At 45.5% G+C, this 20,749-nt stretch overlaps 1 protein-coding gene across 5 annotated transcripts in view; it reads left to right on the top strand.

The window, feature by feature from the left end:
- Positions 1 to 20,749, top strand: part of ATP13A2 (ATPase cation transporting 13A2) — an 861,654-nt gene that overhangs the window by 637,461 nt on the left and 203,444 nt on the right. For all 5 annotated transcript variants that reach the window (XM_078642867.1, XM_078642866.1, XM_078642870.1 and 2 more), the window contains 3 exons: positions 8,546 to 8,656; positions 13,264 to 13,310; positions 14,821 to 15,009. In XM_078642867.1, the coding sequence (XP_078498993.1) occupies positions 8,546 to 8,656; positions 13,264 to 13,310; positions 14,821 to 15,009 (347 nt within the window). The remainder of the gene's footprint in view (positions 1 to 8,545; positions 8,657 to 13,263; positions 13,311 to 14,820; positions 15,010 to 20,749) is intronic.

Raw genomic sequence — 20,749 nt, 5'->3', positions numbered from 1 at the left:
AAACGCCATCACGTACAAATTGCCCTCCTACAAGAAACTCACCTCAACAGCACTGAAATAGCCACACTACGACGTAGGTGGCGCGGACAACTTTATGCTACAGGATTCTCCTCATACGCTAGAGGGACGCTGGTATGGGTCAGACCGGGCGTTCCTTGGACCACACAAGACGTACACATAGACCCCGAGGGCAGATACGTGGCGATCCACGGCAGATTAGATGGTAACCCATTGGTCATAACATCGATTTATGCGCCTAACACGGGGTTGGCAGACTTTCTCACCAGCTTGTCGCACACACTGGCCCCCTGGCATGGGGTCCCATGGGTCATTGGTGGGGACTACAATAGTTCACTAGACTTGGCACTTGACCGTTCTCATCCTACATTGCCCAACTCACAAGCTCAGGCCACTACGAAAGCACTACAGGCGTGGTCCATACAATGGGGCTTACAAGATGCGTGGCGCACTCGCAATCCACACTCCAGGGTCTACTCGTATTACTCGGGAGCACACGCCCTGCATGTCCGCCTTGATCGTTACATGGTCTCTAGCGAACTCATGCCCAATATCACAGACACCTGTTACATGGGACGCACACACTCCGACCACAACCCACACCTCCTAGACCTGATGTGGGACCAACCTCGACCACCAATACCCACATGGCGGTTACAACCCGACCTCTTACTGGACGCCACGTTTAGGGGCTCCATCAGCGTGCAGACGGCACAATATTTCGAAGACAATACAGGCTCGGCATCGACACCACAGATTGAATGGGACGCGTTCAAAGTGGTCCTCAGGGGACAATGTCTAGGCACCCAAGCTCACTCCCGGCGACACTTAGAAGCAGATCTCAGGCGCATAGAATCTGACCTGCTACGACTGGAACAGACCGCAGCCGCAGGCCCCACCACAGACTTAATACATGCACGGGCGGAGCATGATAAACTGATTGACAGATTGAAAAATGTCAACTATAGGGCCCACTCAGCCCGCACCCACCATACCGGCGATAAACCCGGCAAGTTGCTAGTGTGGCTGATACAACGCGAAAACCGAACGACACCAGTGGCAGCGGTGCAGTCGCTGGCAGGCCCGATGGTATACACACAGGCGCAGATACACGAGGCCTTTGTGACTCATTACAGCGCGCTCTACAAATCCCGTCTGCTGACTGCACCACCTGTCATAACCGCGTACCTAGAAGATATCATGCTACCTACCCTGACAGATGAACAACGAGAGGACCTTGGGTCACCGTTGGTAGCCGAGGAACTTCATGACACCATCTTTGCCCTCTCGAATGGCAAGGCACCAGGCCCTGATGGACTGCCAGCGGAATACTATAAAGCGTGCTCTGACATCACAATTCCAGAGCTCCTAAGGGTATATGCAGCGGCGCTAGAAGACTTGGACCTACCCCTGACTATGAATGAGGCAACATTAGTGTCCCTTTTAAAGCCAGGTAGAGATGATACACTACTCGGCTCATATAGACCCCTAGCACTACTGAACACTGATTATAAGATATTAGCCTCGACTCTCGCCCGGCGACTGGCAGGACTGGTGCCTGGCTTGATACACGACGACCAGAACGGCGTTGTGCCCTCCAGATGCACCTCCCATAACATACGTAGGCTATTCCGGGTACAAACGTATGCAACACAAGACTGGCCCAGGTCAGGCTGCCTAGTCCTGGACCTGGAGAAGGCGTTCGATTCGCTCGAATGGCCCTATTTACTGGCGGTGTTGCGCAGATTCGACCTCGGGGAAGACTTTATTGAACTGGTGGGATTACTGTATAGACGCCCAGTGGTAGAGTTCGCACGGGCGGGCTACTATCTGACGCCATTAGAGTACAACGCGGCACCAGACAGGGCTGCCCACTATCCCCGTTACTTTTTTCACTAGCAATAGAACCCCTTGCTGCACTACTGCGCGCTGAGGACATACACTGGGGGATCCCACTCGCGGATGGCATACACACAGTCTCGCTATATGCAGACAACCTCCTTTTATACGTCAAAGACCTCACCCACATACCACATGGCCTCTCGGAGATCTTTAGACCATGTCAGGCCTCAAGGTAAACTGGGCCAAGTCAGGTGCATACTCGTTCAACCCTGACATCCCTGACCCTGGAATCACGATTAATGGGGAGAGACTGCCATGGCACCACACCACGTTCAAATACCTAGGAGTGTATATCTACAGGACACCGCAAGATGTCCTGGATGGTAACCTGACACGCGCCATCACGTCTATAAGATCCCAGATTGCCTTTTGGAAATCCCTACCGCTCAATGTCCCGAGCAGAGTGACACTGACAAAAATGATAGTACTCCCCAGACTCTTATACTACTTCGCCAACATACCAGTATACGTGCAGGCGCGCACCTTCAGGGAACTGGCCTCCATGATCAGAGACCTGATATGGAACACGGGCCGACCCAGTGTGGCCCTCAGAAAGCTATATGCACCAGTCGATGAGGGAGGCCTGGCGGTACCGAACCTCGAACTTTACTATCTGGCGGCCCAGCTACAATGGGTCACTGCTTGGCTTGCAGGAAACCACCTGGAAGACACAGCCACAATCACGGATGTGTTTTCCTCCACGCAAATACATGCACTATTCCACCCCCTGACGCACCCAAGGAAATCCACTCAGTTACACGTCAACGTAGCGGTACGATGTTATGTCAGAAGCCTACGACTCACGAGATCGACCAAGCCATATGCCCCGGCGCTCCCACTCTTGGGCACCCCCAAGTCCACCTCTATAGTCACAGAAACAGCGCTAGAACACTGGACGCGCACTGGAGTAGACACTATGGCAGACCTATATGCCGATGGTGTCCTGATACCGTTTGCAATGCTAGCTGCTGACACAGGTCTCCCGCCAGGACAATTTTTACAACACGCCTCCTTACTTTTAGCATACACGCAGCGGTGGGGTAACATCACTGATGAACTACCGACCCATCAATTGATACAGAGCCTACACGTCATGGGGAATGGCACACACGTAGTGCACTGGCTACAGCAGGCGCTATTGTCGCACACACAGCACTCGCTGCAACCACTACGTGACCACTGGGCTACTGACAGGGGGAGGGACTGGACAGATAAGGAGTGGAAAATGATCCTGTTGGGCCCAAGACACGTGCCACGGAACGCGCGCTTCAAACTGATACAGTTCTACATACTGCATAGAGCGTACCTCTCACCCAGTAAGATTAACCGCTATTTCCCAGGTGCTGCAGCCAGATGCCCGAGGTGTGCACTGGAAGAGGCGGACTTGCTACACATGCTCTGGCAGAGCCCACGGATTCAGTCGTACTGGGGGACGATACTGATGATACTGGACAAATGCACAGGCATGACAGTACCACACACATGGGAGGCATGCATACTAGGCCTATATCAACGAACTTCATTGAATAAAGCCCCCTCTCGCTTTTGGGACCTTAGCCTCCTCACGGCAAAAAGACTGCTCACGAAACACTGGAAGAGAGCTACCCCACCATTACCAGAACACTGGCACACATCCCTAGACACCTGGGCAAAGGCGGAAAGCACCACCCTCCATAACGAGGAGACGGCGGGCCTACGTCAGTTCCCGATTGCGACATTATGGGACACAATGCTCAACTCTTTTCACAGGGAATACCTTCTAACACAGACCACGACAGACATCGTCCACCCGGACAATGTCGACGACGCACCCCCTGCAGATATTCCGTGCAGACAGATCTGATGACGTTTCCACCATCACGTCACTCCCCTCCCACCTGATGCTCGTCATGACGGGCACACTGTCCCCCCCAGGCCATGCTCACTTCGTTAGTCACTTTTGAATATCGCCCACGCCCCCCATGACGTCGCACCCGCAAACAGATGCACACATCTTACTCCAGCATCAGTTGACCATGCCCAACCCTTCCCTTTTTCCCCTTCATGTCCCCTGTTCCCTATCCTCCCCTCCTTCCCTTAATGTTTATTTCAGAAGTTATATCCTTGTTGCGCAAACATGGTTTGAAACGTTTGTGATGAAAAATATAGCCATGATGTATGAAGCAAGACAACCAGTGCATTGGGTGATATGCCCCGTAAACATGACAGACATCTCTGAGATGTGATAATGTATGTATTGTACCATTCATGCTTTACTTCTCCTATACCTCTAATAAAGGATATTTAAACAAAAAAAAGATGAATTACTATTATGTTTACACCTCCACCTCCACCTCCACTGAACATTGTGACATTTGAACTTCTTTGTGTTTGGCTTATGATCCAGGGATATAGTCCAGGTCAGGTCATAGTTCACAAGGGTGTGGGAAAAGCCCTTAATAGTTAAAGAGCTTCCTGGTATTTTTTGATGTGCGTAAGGCTGTCTAGCGGCTTTGCAAGCGTATGCATTTCGAGGCTGTTTCCCATCTAAAAAAGGCTGGATTGAATAAACCTTTAATTTGAGGGCTCTGTGCAATATTAACCAAAAGATTGCTGTGTTTTATTGTGCTGCAGTATTTCTCGGCCACCCACAGATATGGGGCTTTAGTTTGCTATTCCATGGCGGTTTGGCTAGACAGTATTCCCCCCTCCCTCTGCCACGGAATAAGAAATTACATTAAGGCTTGTAGCCAGTGCCCGCGTTGAATTTCCACCCTCTGCCAAAGTGAAGAACGAAACTTGAATTTATTGTCCATGCCCATCATTGTGGCTGCCAGCAGCACAGTCTTTGTACCTGCAGAACTTTCCAGTCATATACCATTCTCTGCTCTCCCAAATATAACTTGGACTTTGCTTATCCAATACCTCTAGAGCTAGCCTGCCCAGATAACATGCCAATCCAGGTAATGGAACTGTTGTCAGGGGTTTTCTTTCAACCTCTGTATTCATCTGCCCTACACCTCCAAAACAAACTGGTTGTAAATCTGTAGTCTCTACCTCCTGAGCTAGCCCGTCAAGTCAAAGCGCTTGTCTCATAACCATTTAACTATTTTGCACTCTGTACTGTGCCACTGATCTGCCCTGCTGTTAGAAATGGGATTTCTGGTTGGCTAGGGCATTCGCCTAAGCCAGGCAGAAACCACCACTCTAGTCAGGGCAAGGGAGTTACACTCTGAAGATAACCCCTGCTCACCCCCTTGGTAACTTGGCACGAGCAGTCATGCTTATCCCAGAGGCAATGTGTAAAGGCTTGCGCAACATACTCACACAGCAGCAACACACTAGGCACACTACAAAAGAAACTCCACACAAGGTTATATAAAAATAGCCTTTGTATTATCCAACACACATTAGAATCATCATAACACAATGTACACTAGGTAGTATTTACAGGGGTTTATATACACATGACGGGCCAATTGGGCCACTGTCAGAACCTTTAGAAAGTACTAGTAACTCATGTAAAACACAACCAGTAACTACTGGCAGAATACTGTACTCAGCATTAGCACCTGTAACATAAACACATTATGTCTGCATCACTTTGGGCATAAACACATTATGCGTTGACCTCATAAGCATAAACACAGTACGCAATAGGCATCATCCTAAATCATCACAGCATGACATTAGGCATCTGCATAAATACATTATGCAACATCACATTAGGCATAAATACATTATGCATAAATCAGCAGTGCATCACAGTAACACTACTGCCAGGTGCATACATCACCTTACAAACTTACCCCAGGCCATCTGGCCTTTCCCTGGGGCTCAAAATGCTCTCTCTCCTTAATGTCACGGCACAAAGGTAGGGCTTCTCAAATAGCCCTGGAGCTGCAAACGCAGCAAAAGCAAAGTGTGCAATGCGGTGAGGCAAAGGAGAGTATCTCACTCCCTTCTCATGAAAACAAAAAGGCCCCCGGGTAGCAGCTGCCCGTACTCAGAGTGGTACCGCTGTAGAATAGCCTTGGTACTGCGGTGCCTCCTGAGCCCCCCCCTCCCCTCCCACTGGGACTCTACAGCAATTTGCCCCCCGTTGCAGCTTCCTGTGCTCTCGCGGTGCAGCTGTGAAGAAAGCAAACAGTCCAAATGAGCCGTGCCATGGAAGCCCCACACCGGGACTTCTAAATGCCACATGCCCCCAAAGAGAAATGAGCAGGGATCAGCTATGGCACCACGGTGCCTCCTGGAGCGTCAATGCTGCTCCAATTCCCCCCTACTCACCAGGGCGTCTCAGGACTCCTCCCGGCTTCTCCTCAGGTCGTGGAAAACTATCTATGCGCCCGGCGGGCACCAGCCGTATGCGGTCCCCACCCCACTCACCGGGCTTCGCAGGACTCTTCCGGTCTTTCCTGGTGCTGCGTGGTACGTCCGGAGCTTCCTACGGGCTTGGGAAGGGAAGCTCCCGTCTCCGTTCCTCTTGGGGCTTAGGAGGCCCTCCTGTCACCCCTGCCGCCCCCCTCTGTGCGGGGGGCTTCCTCTCCGCCTCCAGCAACACCGGTAAGACACGCAGGTTCTCCTCCTCCTTACTGGGAGCCCTGCCCACTGCCAGGCAAACACTGCCTGGCTTCAGGGTCGCTGCTCCTCTTTTAGGAGACACCACAATGCGGAGTAGGCTCTCATTTTTAAATCCGCATGAATGCGGGGTGGGCTGTGGCCTCCCACTCCTCTTCACAGCATAGGGGAATCCCCACACTGGGGTCCCCTTGGGATGTAGCGCATAATGCGGAATGGGCTCCCGCTCTTCTTTGGCAATGCGAGGGAAAATCCCCACGTCGAAATTCCCACTAAATACGGGGCAGTACAACCGCCGGGCACACACATCAGCAGGATAGGCTCCTGCTTCTCCTATAGGCACAGGGGGATCCCCCCACATCGCAGCCTCGCGCTGCAGGCCACCAGCACTCCTCCTGGAGTAAAAATATAGCGCTCTCGAGGCGCTAAGCTCTCAAAGTTAAAGGGGCAGAGCTGGGCCCAGGTAGGCCAGCACACCGGGCCCTCTAGCAGGGAGGCAGTCCTTTGTGGCGGGTCCTCCTGGGGCCCAGCAGCAGCAAGCTCCCACGTCACAGGGAAGCACAGGAACAGCACCAATTTTCATGGGGTCACAGCCCCCATATTTATATATTTGCTTTGTCTGCCCTGGCACAGGTCTTGGGGGAGCCAGCCTAAACTGTTTCTAGGGGTTTTGGAGCACTCTGTTGACAAGGCTCCTCTTCCACTTTGTCAGGTGGGGACTCGTCATGAGACATACCACAGGGGGGCAGAGCCAGCATTCACCTAGACAGGCACAAACCTCTTCAGGGTCAGGGGACTACTCCTCCCACTACTCCAAATGAAGATGCCCTATTCCGCCTAGCGCTGACTCACCCTGCTCTCCCTGGAGCCACACACACCTCACCAGCCCCTGTCACTCCAAAGCCAGACATGCAATCTACATCAGCCAGGCAGACACATAGAACACAGAAATGCCAACTTCTAAAAGTGGCATTTCTAAAATAGTAATAATAAATCTGTGCACACCATTGAACAGCATTTATTATTACTATTCCAACCATACCAAACTTGACCACGCCGCTTCGCACATATCAGGAATTAAGACTGAAACACTTATCAGGTAATCACCAATGCATTCCTATGGGAGTGCACCCTCACAGCAGTGAGAAACCAAAATGGCTGTTTGTCACTTCCAGGACATATCTCACATAAGGTACATGTCCTACCTTTCACCTACAATGCACCCCGTCAAAAGGGCTAGCTTGGGCTTACCTTAGGGGTGACTGACATGTAGTAAAAGGGGGTCACAGACATGGCACACACTTTAGGTGCCACGTCACAGCGGCAGTAACACGGCTTGCACAGGACCTGCAATGGCAGAGGCCAGGGATAAGTTTGAAAGGCTACTTTGGTGAGTGGCGCAATCATGGCTGCAAGCCCACCAGAAGCATTTCATTTAATGGCCCTGGGTATCTGAGATACCACTTTACAAGGATCTGACAGGTAAATTACATATGCCAAACAGGTGTAGACCAATCTTACCATGTTTACCACAGAGAGCACACGCACTTTACACTGGACAGCAGTGCGAAAGTGCCCAGAGTCCTAAAACCACCAACACCATGTCAGAAAAATGGCTAGGAGGAAGGCAAAATGTTCAGGGCCAAGTCCAACACCTGCTCTGTCCTCCACTCAGCCTCCAGTCACTTTCCTTATCGACTCATCAGTCCCTAATTTTGTTCTGTGGGCTTTGTTGCTATGTTTCAGCCATCTAACCTGGTATCCTAGTCATGATTATTTTACTCTCTATACCAATTCTACTGGCAGCATGGATACTATAATCAACCCTAACATACTTTCAGGCAGATACTACCACCAGTATGCTCCAGAATCTGAGGTTGCGTAGTGGCAGACTAGGATGATAAATAAAGTCACTACAACAAAACATTACTCATTTGATGATTCCACTGAGATGGTACTAAATTTCTTCAAGGCTAATGCAAGTTATCTTTGCCTTTCACACAGAGGCTACTGTGTTAGTGTCTCATCTGTTTTTTTGTTGTTTTGTTTGATTCATTTAAACCAGGTTTCTGCACAGCTAAGGGTGATCTGATCAGCTCCATCCTGTACCCGCAGCCTGTGGGCTTCAAATTCTACACAGACTCCATCAGATTTGTGCTATTCCTGGCTATATTGGGTAAGACTGAGACAAACTGGTAATATGCTTGATGAGGTTCCTTGCATGGGTTGTTGTATACATATCTCCTACCATGGGAACAAGGAGCTTTCCTGACTTGGGACAGTGCAAAAATTCGTGAGTGATGCAAAACACTGGCTTTATTCAGTCTGCTCTCTTTCCTAACTATCTTTGTACAGTAGGTGATTTTAACCCTTCACAACCCTACACTAGAATAGGTTGGGCCTGTGTTACTATCATTTAAATACAGGTATTTGTTTACTCTCCACTAGTTGTTTGTTCATGAATCTGCACTTGGGTTTCCACACCTTAACACCTTGCGTGCGGCGCCGATTTCCCCTGAGTGCTGGACATTCCATAACTGGGTGTGGCCGTGACGGAACCATTCCGTCATCCGCACAGCTCAACCGTGAGGCATGACAGAATGGTTCCGTCACAAGCATCGAAGGGGTTAAAGTGCATGGGTGCCCACTGCCGCCTTTGTAGTTATTTGGATCCATGCCTTCTCCACTACAGGCGGTGCCGTGGAGTCCAACCATTTTTACTGTGAATTGTTCTATAGATTTCTCACAATTTCCATGCCATTTTTAAGTTACTCATGCCAACGGGCTTAAAGTCTCCTCGTGCTTAATTTATAGACTTTGCTTCATTTTGTCCTCTGTCCTCTCATCTGGTCTACCTTTAGTAATTCAGGCAGGACTGGTTTTAAGTTAAAGAACACTACTCAGTCCCTACGAATGCATTTAGCATAGTGCAAGTGAGTTCTCTAGGAAGCCTCAACTATTGTCCCATTGCCAGGAAAGTGTGGCAAACAATCTTGCACTGTTCATGGACGTGGCTGCACAGGGTAAACAACCTTTACAACGAAACTATTACAATGCACTACCATTACAACGCGGTCATTACAACGCAAACCATTACAACGCATTGCGCTGGGGGGCGCTCTAGGATAGGGGATAAGTTTAATTTTCTATCCAACACCTTCCCTAGTGTCCACGGGGACTGGAGTTGGAATAGAAAATTATAATTACCACTATCCAGCACCTCTAAGCGCTATGCGTTGTAAAGGTTTGCGATGTAAAAACCGCGTTGTAAAGGCAGGCGTTGTAATAGCCTGCGTTGTAACGTCATACATCCCTGCACAGAGGTCTCCCAGTAAACAGACCAAATGTCCTGTGTAGAGGCTCCATAACCACTGCGTCTGTGGAGGTTAGCTGTTCTCACTCATGCTTCATCCTGTATGACAAACAAACTTGGCATACAGAAGAACTCTGGCAGTGAGTGATACGTTTCCAAACACAATTTTAGCCTCTCCATGCAAGCAAGTTCAAGACATAGAGCTAGACTTGCAGTTGATAAATCTTGACCTCCAAAGCCTTATTTAATATATACTCTAATATTTTCCTCAGTTTTCATGCTTGACATTTTCATAAAGTACTTACATTGACGACTGCCCTGCATGGACATTTGTTGCCCCTTGTTCCCTTTCCTAAATACACACATGTTAATTAGGAGTGTTCAAAGTTGCAACTTCGCAGATTTTTTTGATTTTAGTTTTTTTAAACTATTCAGGCTTTCCAAAGTTGCAAGCTTATGTGGTTTCAAAGATAAAAGCAGAGGTAACTGCTGTCCCACAGCTGTACTCTTTCTTGTGCTCCTAGCCCCTCCATGCCCAGTAGCAAACTCCAGGCACCAGCCTCTCCTTGCTTTCCCCATCCTCACAAGGCTACAACGACTGACTGATGCAGGTTGTCTCACTCAAAAAACATCTTGGAGCAGGAAATCCTCAAGGTGAGGCGGGCCCGTGGGTTTTACGGCCATTCTGTGAACTTCAACCAACTTCCCAAAGCCCAAAGTTTGCAACCTGCCCACAAACATTTGTTTAACAAACATGTTGTCCTACCCTAAATGTTAATTCATCATTACTGAATACCCACTACATTTTTTAGATGCCTGCCATCATTGCCAGGATGGCTCTGTCATGCTAACAATTGATTCCAGTTATCAGTCATACCAGAAAAGGCCACAGTATGTCAGAAATGGCCATCATTATCACACACACACTCTGTCTCTCCCTTCCTCTCTTTATTTCAACCCCTTTCCCCCATGAACCCACCCTTGGGGACATGCACATGTGCATGCATGCATGCCAGCATTGTCTGCTCGCCTGCTTACAGTCCAAGCTTAACCATTGCATCTGCTTCTTCATGACATTGTGCTGTTCCAGTGGGGCTTGAGGACATGGTGTTACGTTCTCCTGGGGAGCCTTTGCCAGCCAGGTACCCCTGGGTCCCTAAGGTAACTGTTTTGTTGACTATTGAGGCTGATAAGTGCTGGTTATGACAGCAGGGACAAATAGCGACAGAGTGATGTCCATTATTCCCAGGACCCCGTCTCCTCCTCTGATTGGATGCCTGCTGCTGCTTGTTAGACTCAGTCATCTAGTGAGGGAAGTGGATACAGATTTAAGAAGCTTTTCCAACAGTGAAGTTCTGAACATTCACCTCCCACAGTGCAGGTAAAGCTGTTGTCCCTTCTTTGACAGCATTACAGTGCTGATCACCTTCCATCAAGACATATGTAGTGTGGATTTAAAGTGTTGTGACTAAGCTGATGGTATGGATGTAACTCAGTCCATCAGCTTACCTTCTGTGACAGTGGTAGCTGACAAAATTGGTGAGGCTCACTTCCCCCACTTTCCACAGTGGGCTGGCACTAAATGATAACTCCACACCCTCCCAATTCCCTAAATGTGGGGATACGCTTACCCCTCATATAACATTTTAGGAAAAAATAAAATTTTTAGCGTCCACTGGAATACAGTAAAGGGAGAGTGCAAAGGGTGGGCAGAGTGAATGCCTTCATACACCAAATAATAAATCAGTAATACAAGGCACATTGAGCTATATAACCCGAATTAGATGTATCTGAGCGTTGAGTCTGTAGTGTGGGTGCCTCCTGTGAAATGGCTCTTTCTGGTCTAAGTCAATAGCATCTGTTTAGCCTGTGTTCTATTTATTGTCGAAACTAAAACGGAAAGGTAATGGGCAGAATGCTTGCAAACGTTTCAGTGTTTGAAAACTGCTCAGGTCGTCTTCCAGTTCATTTTATTTCTCTACTTTTCTATTGCTTATGAGCAGCAGCTCTATACAGAGTACATTCGTTCGTGCCCCTGTAGGAGCATTTCAGTCCAAACTACCAAAGAGGTAATGATTTAATGCTTGCCACTTCTAATCGCTCATGGCCTCCTTTTTTCCACTCACAGTGCCTCGCCAGAGTGGGAACAGTCAGATGCAAATAAGACTTGTTCCTTCTCCATCTCTTCTGCCCAAAGCCATCGTTCTTTATATAGTAGAGTTGTACAGTCTTAGGCCTCAGCATGGAAGATAGCGTTGCTGTTTCAGGGCAGAGCGAGTAAGATACGTGATAAGGGATAGGTCTGCTACCTGTTGCCCGAGCCTATTATTTCTGTGTAACCTGTGGCCTAGCTGTGATTTTCAGGTTTTAGCCTCCGGGATCTGTGCTCCTGAGGTATAACACTGCTTATTGATGCCTCAGCCTCGTTGTCATGCAACTTCAATAACTCTACTGTCCACGTCGTGGTTCTCAAATGTCCGTGCGCCCTGTTCAGTAGCTATTTCTTGTGCACGTGTAAAATGTAACATGAGAGATAGTTGTGCTGTGCGCAGTGGCAGCCTGTACAACCTGTGTATCCGCCTGCTAAGGGTAATAGCCGTCAGATATGTAAGCCCGGGGAGATTTGTGTAGGGTTAGTTCACGCAGTTCATCTTTACACTGGATGTGAGCATTGGAAATGATCATTCAAGTGGCTTCTTTTTGTAGTGTTTTCAGAGAACATCAAATGATATGCAAGACGAGAAGTACTCTGGATTTAATTGGACTAATCTTTCTCTCTTTTCTCCTTTCCTTGTCATCTCTTATATTTCTTCATCTCCCGTTCGTTCTCACCGTTCTCTTTCTGACCTTCCTTTTCCTACTTACACATTCACTCATTTTTATTCTGCCTTTATTATTCATTCCTGTTTCTTTTGGTCTCCCTTACGTTGTTTTGCTAATTTCATTATTTCTTTTTTGACCTCTCATTTACCCACTTCTCCTGCTATGTTTCCATTTGTCTTCTGCATGCTCCTTTATCCTCTTTCTTCTCTTTCTCTGTCTTGCTCCCCTTTATTTTCTCTTTTGGGTTTTCCCCTTCAACATTTTACCTTTTCTTGAACATTTTTTGCACTCTTTCACCATTATTCCCTTCCCCCCTACCATTCTGTTCATCTTCTTTGTGCTTTCTTCACCACTTCCTCTTTACATTTGCCATCTTCACATTTCCTCTCCATTTCTTCATCTTTCACTTTTAACCTCTTTCAACTGTTCCTTCACCCCTTTTCCACTGTCTCCCTTTCTCTATTTTATTAACCCTGTTTCTCTGATTGGACATGCTTACCCCCTTCTATTCCTTCTTTTCTCCCTTTATTTCCCTGTCCTCTAAATTGTCACCTTGTTCATTTCTATTTGTATCTCCTGTTTCCTCCTTTCCCTCCTGTTTCATGTTTCCTTTTCAACTTCTCTTTCTTTTCACTCCTCCCTCACAGCTGTCATGGGCACCATCTACAGCATTGTCATCCTGATTATGAATAAGGTAAGCCAAGATCACTCTATCCTTTGCTCCCTTCCAACAAGTCTAATCTCATTGGACTGAATTTGTCACTTGTAAATCGGACATTTTTGGGTTTGTCAGAAGGAAGATTGACTGTAACAGAACATTTTATGATATGGATGGATGACCAAATTCAAATTATTTTGCCAATAGTTGTGTCTAACTTAAAACCTTATGTATTACACCAGAATTTCCTGGAGTAAAACACCTGTTTGTGGGAACAAAAATTGTGAATCATCGGCATGACATTTAAGAGCTACATGTAAGGGGGTAGGGGATGAGGCGAGAGTGGGTGTAAGAGTGTTGAGAAGCCATAGAATTTAAAGGGGCAATATATGAAGTGGATTGGAAGATTGGAGAAAATGGGTAACGTGAGAAGGAAGAGTGAAGGGACAAAACTTGATAGGTGATAGCACAAGAATGAGTCAGACTAGAGGGGAGCACATGAATGGGAACTAGAATGTGAGAGGTGAGAGATTGAGCATGATAGCTGCAGAAAATGTAATAATAAAGGATCTAGAGGGTAGGTTTAGCAGAGGTAGGGAGTAAGGACGGGATTCACAACATATACTTCTTGGGATTACTCCGCTATTTGGAGAAGATTTCCACAAAGAATTCCTGATGCGGTCCTGGAAATCTAGGAAATTTGTTCTCCCATGCATAACAGGCTTGAGAATTAGCGCATTTGAGAGTTATGGTATAAATGAAAGTGTAAAAGTAACTGACATGTGTTCTTAGCCAACTCTATCCACTTCTTGCACATTTCTTTGACATTTACGTCCACGGCCACAAATGTTGGCCTTCTCCTCAACCCATTCTTGCACCTGAAATCTTTCATCACCACTGCAGCGCGTTACCATGCTCTCAATGTATGAAAGATCTGCCCTTTAATTCCATTTCATCGACCTAAAGTACTGGTAACTTACTGGTACTCAGTAAACAAGAATATTGCAATGGTCTACTAGTTTCCCTCCAATGGATAGAGTTCCCAGTTTTGCGACCAGAACCTCTTCCAGAGTACCAAAACACCCACCAACCTCAGTTAATCTCCTTCAAGCTATATGGCTCTCTGCCAAGAACCAGTCCCTCGATGAACTCTTGACAGTGGTATTAGAGGCTGCACACCTTTTTGGTGGAGTACCTTTTCGACTTCCTTAACAATTCTGGTCCTTAAAACAGATTGAAATAATCGACATCTCCTTTTATCGAAGGACACCTTATACCTATTTCACTCTTTCCAACTATACATATTGCTGCCGGTATATCATATCTACATTTAGACATTTCCACATTTCTGGTTTCTATTCCTCTTTGCTGCTTCTCACTTTTTTGTTTATGCCTGCCTCCTTCATTTGTCCCATCTGCTACCAGTGTTCTTATGCGCAGCATTAGCGATTGAAATGCCATCCGGTTTAAATAAATAAATAAAAGTAAAATGTGACTGTGCAGGGATCGCGTGATTATCATCGAAAGATTGTCTTGTGTGTGCCAGGTTTCGGTATCAGAGATTGTCATACGTGCCCTAGATGTCATCACCATCATTGTGCCACCGGCGCTTCCTGCTGCCATGACCGTGGGAACCATCTATGCCCAGAACCGATTGAAACGCCACGGCGTCTTTTGCATCAGCCCACCGCGCATCAACGTCTGCGGCAAGATCAAGCTGGCCTGCTTCGACAAGGTAAATCATTGGATCCCATATGAACCAAGTTTCAGGAATCCGCTCCCTGCCAGCATTTGATAAGGGCAGTGCCACAAGCAATGCTAACATTATAGCGAATGGACATTTTAATTTCTTGCCATGGGATACTTCTGTTTCTTCTTTAGTCACATAATTACATAAGTTATATCATCTGATTCTTTCAAACTTAGCGGTTATTTTATTGTGTGCCTATTTAAGTTTTGGTTTAAAGAATATATTTAACATTTTCCATTCTACACAGAGATTGAGAATCCCCAAGTTCCTATCTGGCTATTGGAGTGTTCTCTTTCTCTTACCTCCAGTTCCAAACAGTGTCGGTCTCCACCGCACCTTCCCCAAACATTGACTTTGACAAACATTGACTTTGTCCAAGTCATTTTGTGGGAAATTGCAGCCATGGTGTAAACTAAGACTTTGTGATGGATCCCTTTTTCTGAGTCTTCAACTTTACACGTCAGCAGCCTGTTTACTGAAATCCGAAGCATGCCAGAAGGGAGAGCAGCTTCACCGTTTCTCTATCTTGGTTTCTTAATTCGTATTAAAAAAACATTGAATAGTTTCCTCCCTTGTGCAGGATCCTCTCAAAGTTTTGAAACAAAGAGAAAAAAATGCATTTGCAAAGGGCAACATTTGCCATTTTTTCAGCTTACAAAATATATAGGAATAATATTGAGAAATCCATTATAAAAATGTAAATGAGTAACACGCATCATTTGTACCAAAATCTTTTTTTTCATTTACCCTTTTTTCTAAAAGAACGGAAGGGAACCGTTCACAGGCATTCTGCCTCACACAGAGAAACAAGCATTAGCAAAACCAACAGGTCATGCTTTTTTTACCCATTAAGTTTGCCAAATGGATAGCATGATGCAGTGCAGCATGCTTAAAGAATTTGTTATGTAGGTGCACGTGTAAACAAAATGTCAGGCACTTTTTTTTTTCATTACCAGAGTTGGATTGGTAAATAAAAACAAAAAAGGGGGCACTGAAGAAAAAACAGGGGACGAAAACAACACAAGAGGACCATAAAAGCACATAGCTAGACAAAGGAACATGAAGAGTGGGGGTGGGTGCATAGAAAACACAGAGCAAGACAGGGCAACATGGATGCAGGGAAGCAACACAGAGAATGGAAATAATACTGGTTGGGCATAGACGCATACAGCAAGACAAAGCAACATGGAGACTGGCAGTGAGGTGGGCAGAGAAACACGAGGTAAGACAGAGCAACACGGAGAAGGGGGGACATAAAAGCACACGGCAAGACAGAGCAAAACTAAGGGGCAGAGAAGCACACGACAAGACAGAGCAACAAGGAGACCAGGTGTGGAGGGGCAGAGAAGCACACGACAAGACAGCGTATCATGGTGAAGAGGGTAGCTCAGTAGCACACTGTGAGTCAGAGAAAAGTCGGATGGCAGAGAAGCACACGGAGAAACGGACAGGTATACAGGAGGCAGTGAAGCAGACGAGGGAGACAGCTGGAAAACAAAAGCACCCTCATAGAGTGCTTAGCTAAAAAGAAAAAAAGAGCCCAAAAAATCGAGCAGCGTAAAGACGCAGTAACATATTCATGCTCCTGAGGCAGGATAAACTTGGGAAGTAAAGCTCACATAGGCCATCAAATAGGAGGGTGACAGTTAGGGCGGCAAACCATGCCTTTTGCTTTGTGAAGATTGTTGTCATTAATTACTGTTCTGCAGATAGTCGGCTCCATTCCTGTAAAGCACACACATGTTGACAAATGGCTGAAGTGGAAACATTTGGAACAATGCTTGTAGAGTAAATTCTGTATTCTTTAACCATACCAACAATACTCACTCAGCTAAACTTAGGTGCACTTTTTATATTCTATTTTTTCTCATAATTCACAGTATTGCATTTCGCTTTTCACACCTGATAAAAGAGAAATTCTGTAAAAAGTATTATGTCTTCTGTATAAAACTGATTTAACAACTAAGTTGTTGGAACTAGATACCACCACTCTGTATAGAATTTGGATGTGGATGGACTGCAGGCAAGTTAGTTGATAACCCACCAGACAAATAATTGTTTTGTTTTTTTGTTTGTTTTTTAGCATTTTATTTCAACAGTCAGCTGTACAATGAGCAAAATAAATATCAAAATCAAGCAAATAAGTAAGAATATCCTTAACAGAGAAAGAAAAAAGGAAGGATATCACATGATAAATAATACTTCTAGAATGCAAACGATTAATGTAAAGTACTTAAATCATATTAAATCCAATTGGTTATTGGCTCCCATATTTTCTGACCTTGTGACCTTCTTTTTATCCCATTAAGTTTATACATTGCAATTTCTAATCGATATATAGAGAGCAATTTAGATCGCCAGTGATAAAAGATTGGAGGTTCAGCATCAATCCATCTAGAAGTAATACAATAACGAAAAATTGACATACAAATTAACAAAAAGGCTTCTTCAGCTGTCGATCTAGTACCGATGTGATCAGTTTGAATGCCTAGGATTACTAGTTCAGGGGTTAGCTTTGCATCAATTCCTAGGCTGTTATTAATAAAAAATTCTATATCAGCAATAAATCGGGAAAGTTTCATACATTTAAAAAACATGTGAATAGAGTCAGCCCGGTCTCATCACATCGGTTGCAGCTATCACCAGTACCTGTTTTCCATCTCGCTATTTTAATAGGAGAATAATACAGATCAAAAATTGACATGTAATGTTGGCTTTGAAGTGAACCATTGAAAAGAATCTTAATTGATAATTCAATAGATCTTCCTATGTCAACATTCTCAAGTTCAAATTTCCTTTGCCATTTGCTCTCTACTAACAAAAGATCATCTTCAATTTGATTTATAGCAGTAGTATAAACTAGACCTATTTTTTTTAACTTTCTTACTTGTTTCTAAAATAGTTTTTATTCATACAGCTATGATCTAGAAGGCCTTTAGATTCTAAAAAAACTCCAAATCTGGAGATATTTGAAAAAATCATATTTGGATAAACCATATTTAACTTGGACATCTAAAAAAGAAATTAATTTAGAGTCTTGATATAAATCTCCTAATATAAGAATTCCAGATTGATACCATCTTTTGATAATTTGGTCATGAAAAACTGCTGGCAAGCTATGATTATTTAAAATAGGAGAATAATGATGAAGTTCTTTTAAACCTTAGAAAAAACAAAATGAAGGAGTACCACCAGTGAGAATTCACAAGTCACTGTGTCGGTGGATGGTTTTCACAAAGTAGAGGAAAACTCTTTTTCTTAAAAACCCCTCACTCATCACCTAGTGATGACATGCTTCATCATCGGGGTCCACCCTAATGACCTAGCGTCATCAGGGTGTGCTTCAACACCTGATTGCAGTGGAGCAGGTTGTGAGTGGTGGTGCGTGAAAAATGAAAAAAATCAGTGGGTTAAAAATTGTCCTGGTTTGAACTTGTAAAATAAAGATTTTTTATTGGCAAGCAACTGGACAATATTAAAATCGTGGCGAGATAAAATAGGGTAACAATGAGCCCGTGTATCTCTATAAATAATAGGGTCTATGTGTTAGGTCTACATGTTTCAACCTTAATGGTTAAGGTTAACCAGGTTTTCGTCAGGACCATACAACCAAGTGGTGGACGGTCTGCGTCCCCTAAAAGACGCACCCAATCCTACCACATGGGACCACTGGATGGCGAAAATGCGCCCGTGGTATTAGCTCGCTCCACACTGGGTGAGCTAAAAAATCAAAAAAACCTGTAAAAGAAAATACCGACATTTGTCAAAGTATTGAACATATTTACAAGCCTGTAACGTAGTGCAGTGCTTCAACGTTGTGTCAGCATGCTGTCACACCCAGTTACATGGTGAATTCAGTGGTAGCATCATACGTCTAGCGTTACCAGTGTTGGGCTCTACTCCAGCATACTTCTAGAGGAGGGAAGTGCAGGTGCGAAATGTGGGACAGTGTAGATTACCCACAACTTGCACACAGAGGGAATATCGTAATTTTCTCTATTCACAACTTACACGCAGTTCATAAAATGGTCACCGCGTGTTACTTCCTCGCATACCGACTAGTTGGTGCGAGACTATATCCAATTCGATCGTGCATGCATTGTCAAAGAGAAACTGTACAACACAAAATAAGACAAACACAACATAGACACAAGACAGACAGAAAGTATATATAACCAAGGCTCACTCTCAATGGAGTGTTCAAGGACTTCATGGGACGGGGGAGGTTACCCTCTTTAAAACGTATTCTGAAAGAGAGTGATATTTTTAAGAGGTAGATAAATGCGGGTAAGAAATATCATCCAACTCGTGTCCTGGGCGCGTTCGTTTTTGGCGCTAGTTGAAAAAAGACACGCCCGCAGGAAAACGGGTACTTTTACTCACAGTTAGTTGCCGAGGAATTCAGTTTGTAACCTACTGCCTGCACCGCCCCGCTAGTACTGGGCTGGGTGAAGGCGCGAGTGAAATAGAGTGTGGGCGCTTCCGTGATGGGCGTGGTTAAGCCGCGATCACGTGCGCGGAAGGCCGCCAGGAATACTAGGACGGTGGCCGCATAGCCTCAATTGGATACAGTTAAGGCGAGGGATCGAATCTTGTGCTGGGTAGTTGGGGTTAGTCCCAGGCTTGGAGGTACAATATTCCAAAAATATTATATATTCAAAAGACCATCAGGAGTATTTCAGTAATTGTGTACAAAGACCTGAATGGCTGGTGAAATATTGGTAATAGCATCGTAGATAGCCATATTCAAGGGGGGTTCTGAGCTAGAACTGGGGTGTATATTACCAGAAGACCCCAACAAAAGACCAATGTTATGATATAGGCGTGGTCATACTAACCAGAACGGACCATGACTATTTAAAATTACAAGAGTGCTTCGGTCATGTTTGTAGACAACTCATTAGATGGTTAGGAGTAGGCTGAATATTGCTTAAAGGGTAGTGGGTAGGCTTAAAGTATTGAGGCCCAAGGGACATTATCATTAAGGCCCGTGATATGAGTGGAAAGTCGGTACACCCAACGTTGTTCTTTCTCATGTAGGATCTTTTGGGAGTTGGGTCCGTTTGGAATCTGCTCAATGACAGTCCATCTCATGTCATTCGGAGTGTGGTTTGCATCCAGGAAATGGTCCGTCAACTTGGTGGCGTTTTTTCTGCAGCGTATTGTGCTACGATGCTCACAAATACGTTGCTTGACCTTTCTGGTCGTCATACCAACGTAGTTTTTTCCGCAGATGCATGTGATCATGTACACAACGTTGGTGCTGTTGCAATTCGTGTGTTTACGCTGTTCCCACACTCTGCCTTCTTCAAGATTCAGTGTTTTCGTGTTCTCTGTCAGATGGCATACACTACAATCCCCACATTTGTAGTGCCCAATAATTGGTGGCAAGTTCCACATTTCAGTAATGCTAGGGTTAGAGTTGATCGTTGCATTCTTTGGCCTTGTGTTGACAAGGCTGTCTTTTAAACTTGGTGCTTTTTTATAAGAAAAAAGTGATTTGTCCCATTTCAGCGCGCCTGTGTTGAGGATTTGCCAATGTTTTTTGATGCTCTTACTCACATTGTTTGAAACGGAATTGTACGTTGTAACACATGTGAGGGGAATAGAATCATTCCGGGACATGTTTTCTTCAAGTAGAGAATCACGAGGTTGATTCCTTGCTCTTTTTTGGCACTTCTCAATTATTCTGTTTGGATACCCTCGTTGTTTCAGTTTGCACGTG

This window comes from Lissotriton helveticus, chromosome 5_1 (assembly GCF_964261635.1).
Source record: "Lissotriton helveticus chromosome 5_1, aLisHel1.1, whole genome shotgun sequence".
NCBI lineage: Eukaryota > Metazoa > Chordata > Amphibia > Caudata > Salamandridae > Lissotriton > Lissotriton helveticus.
This window is presented reverse-complemented; position numbering and strand designations above follow the sequence as displayed.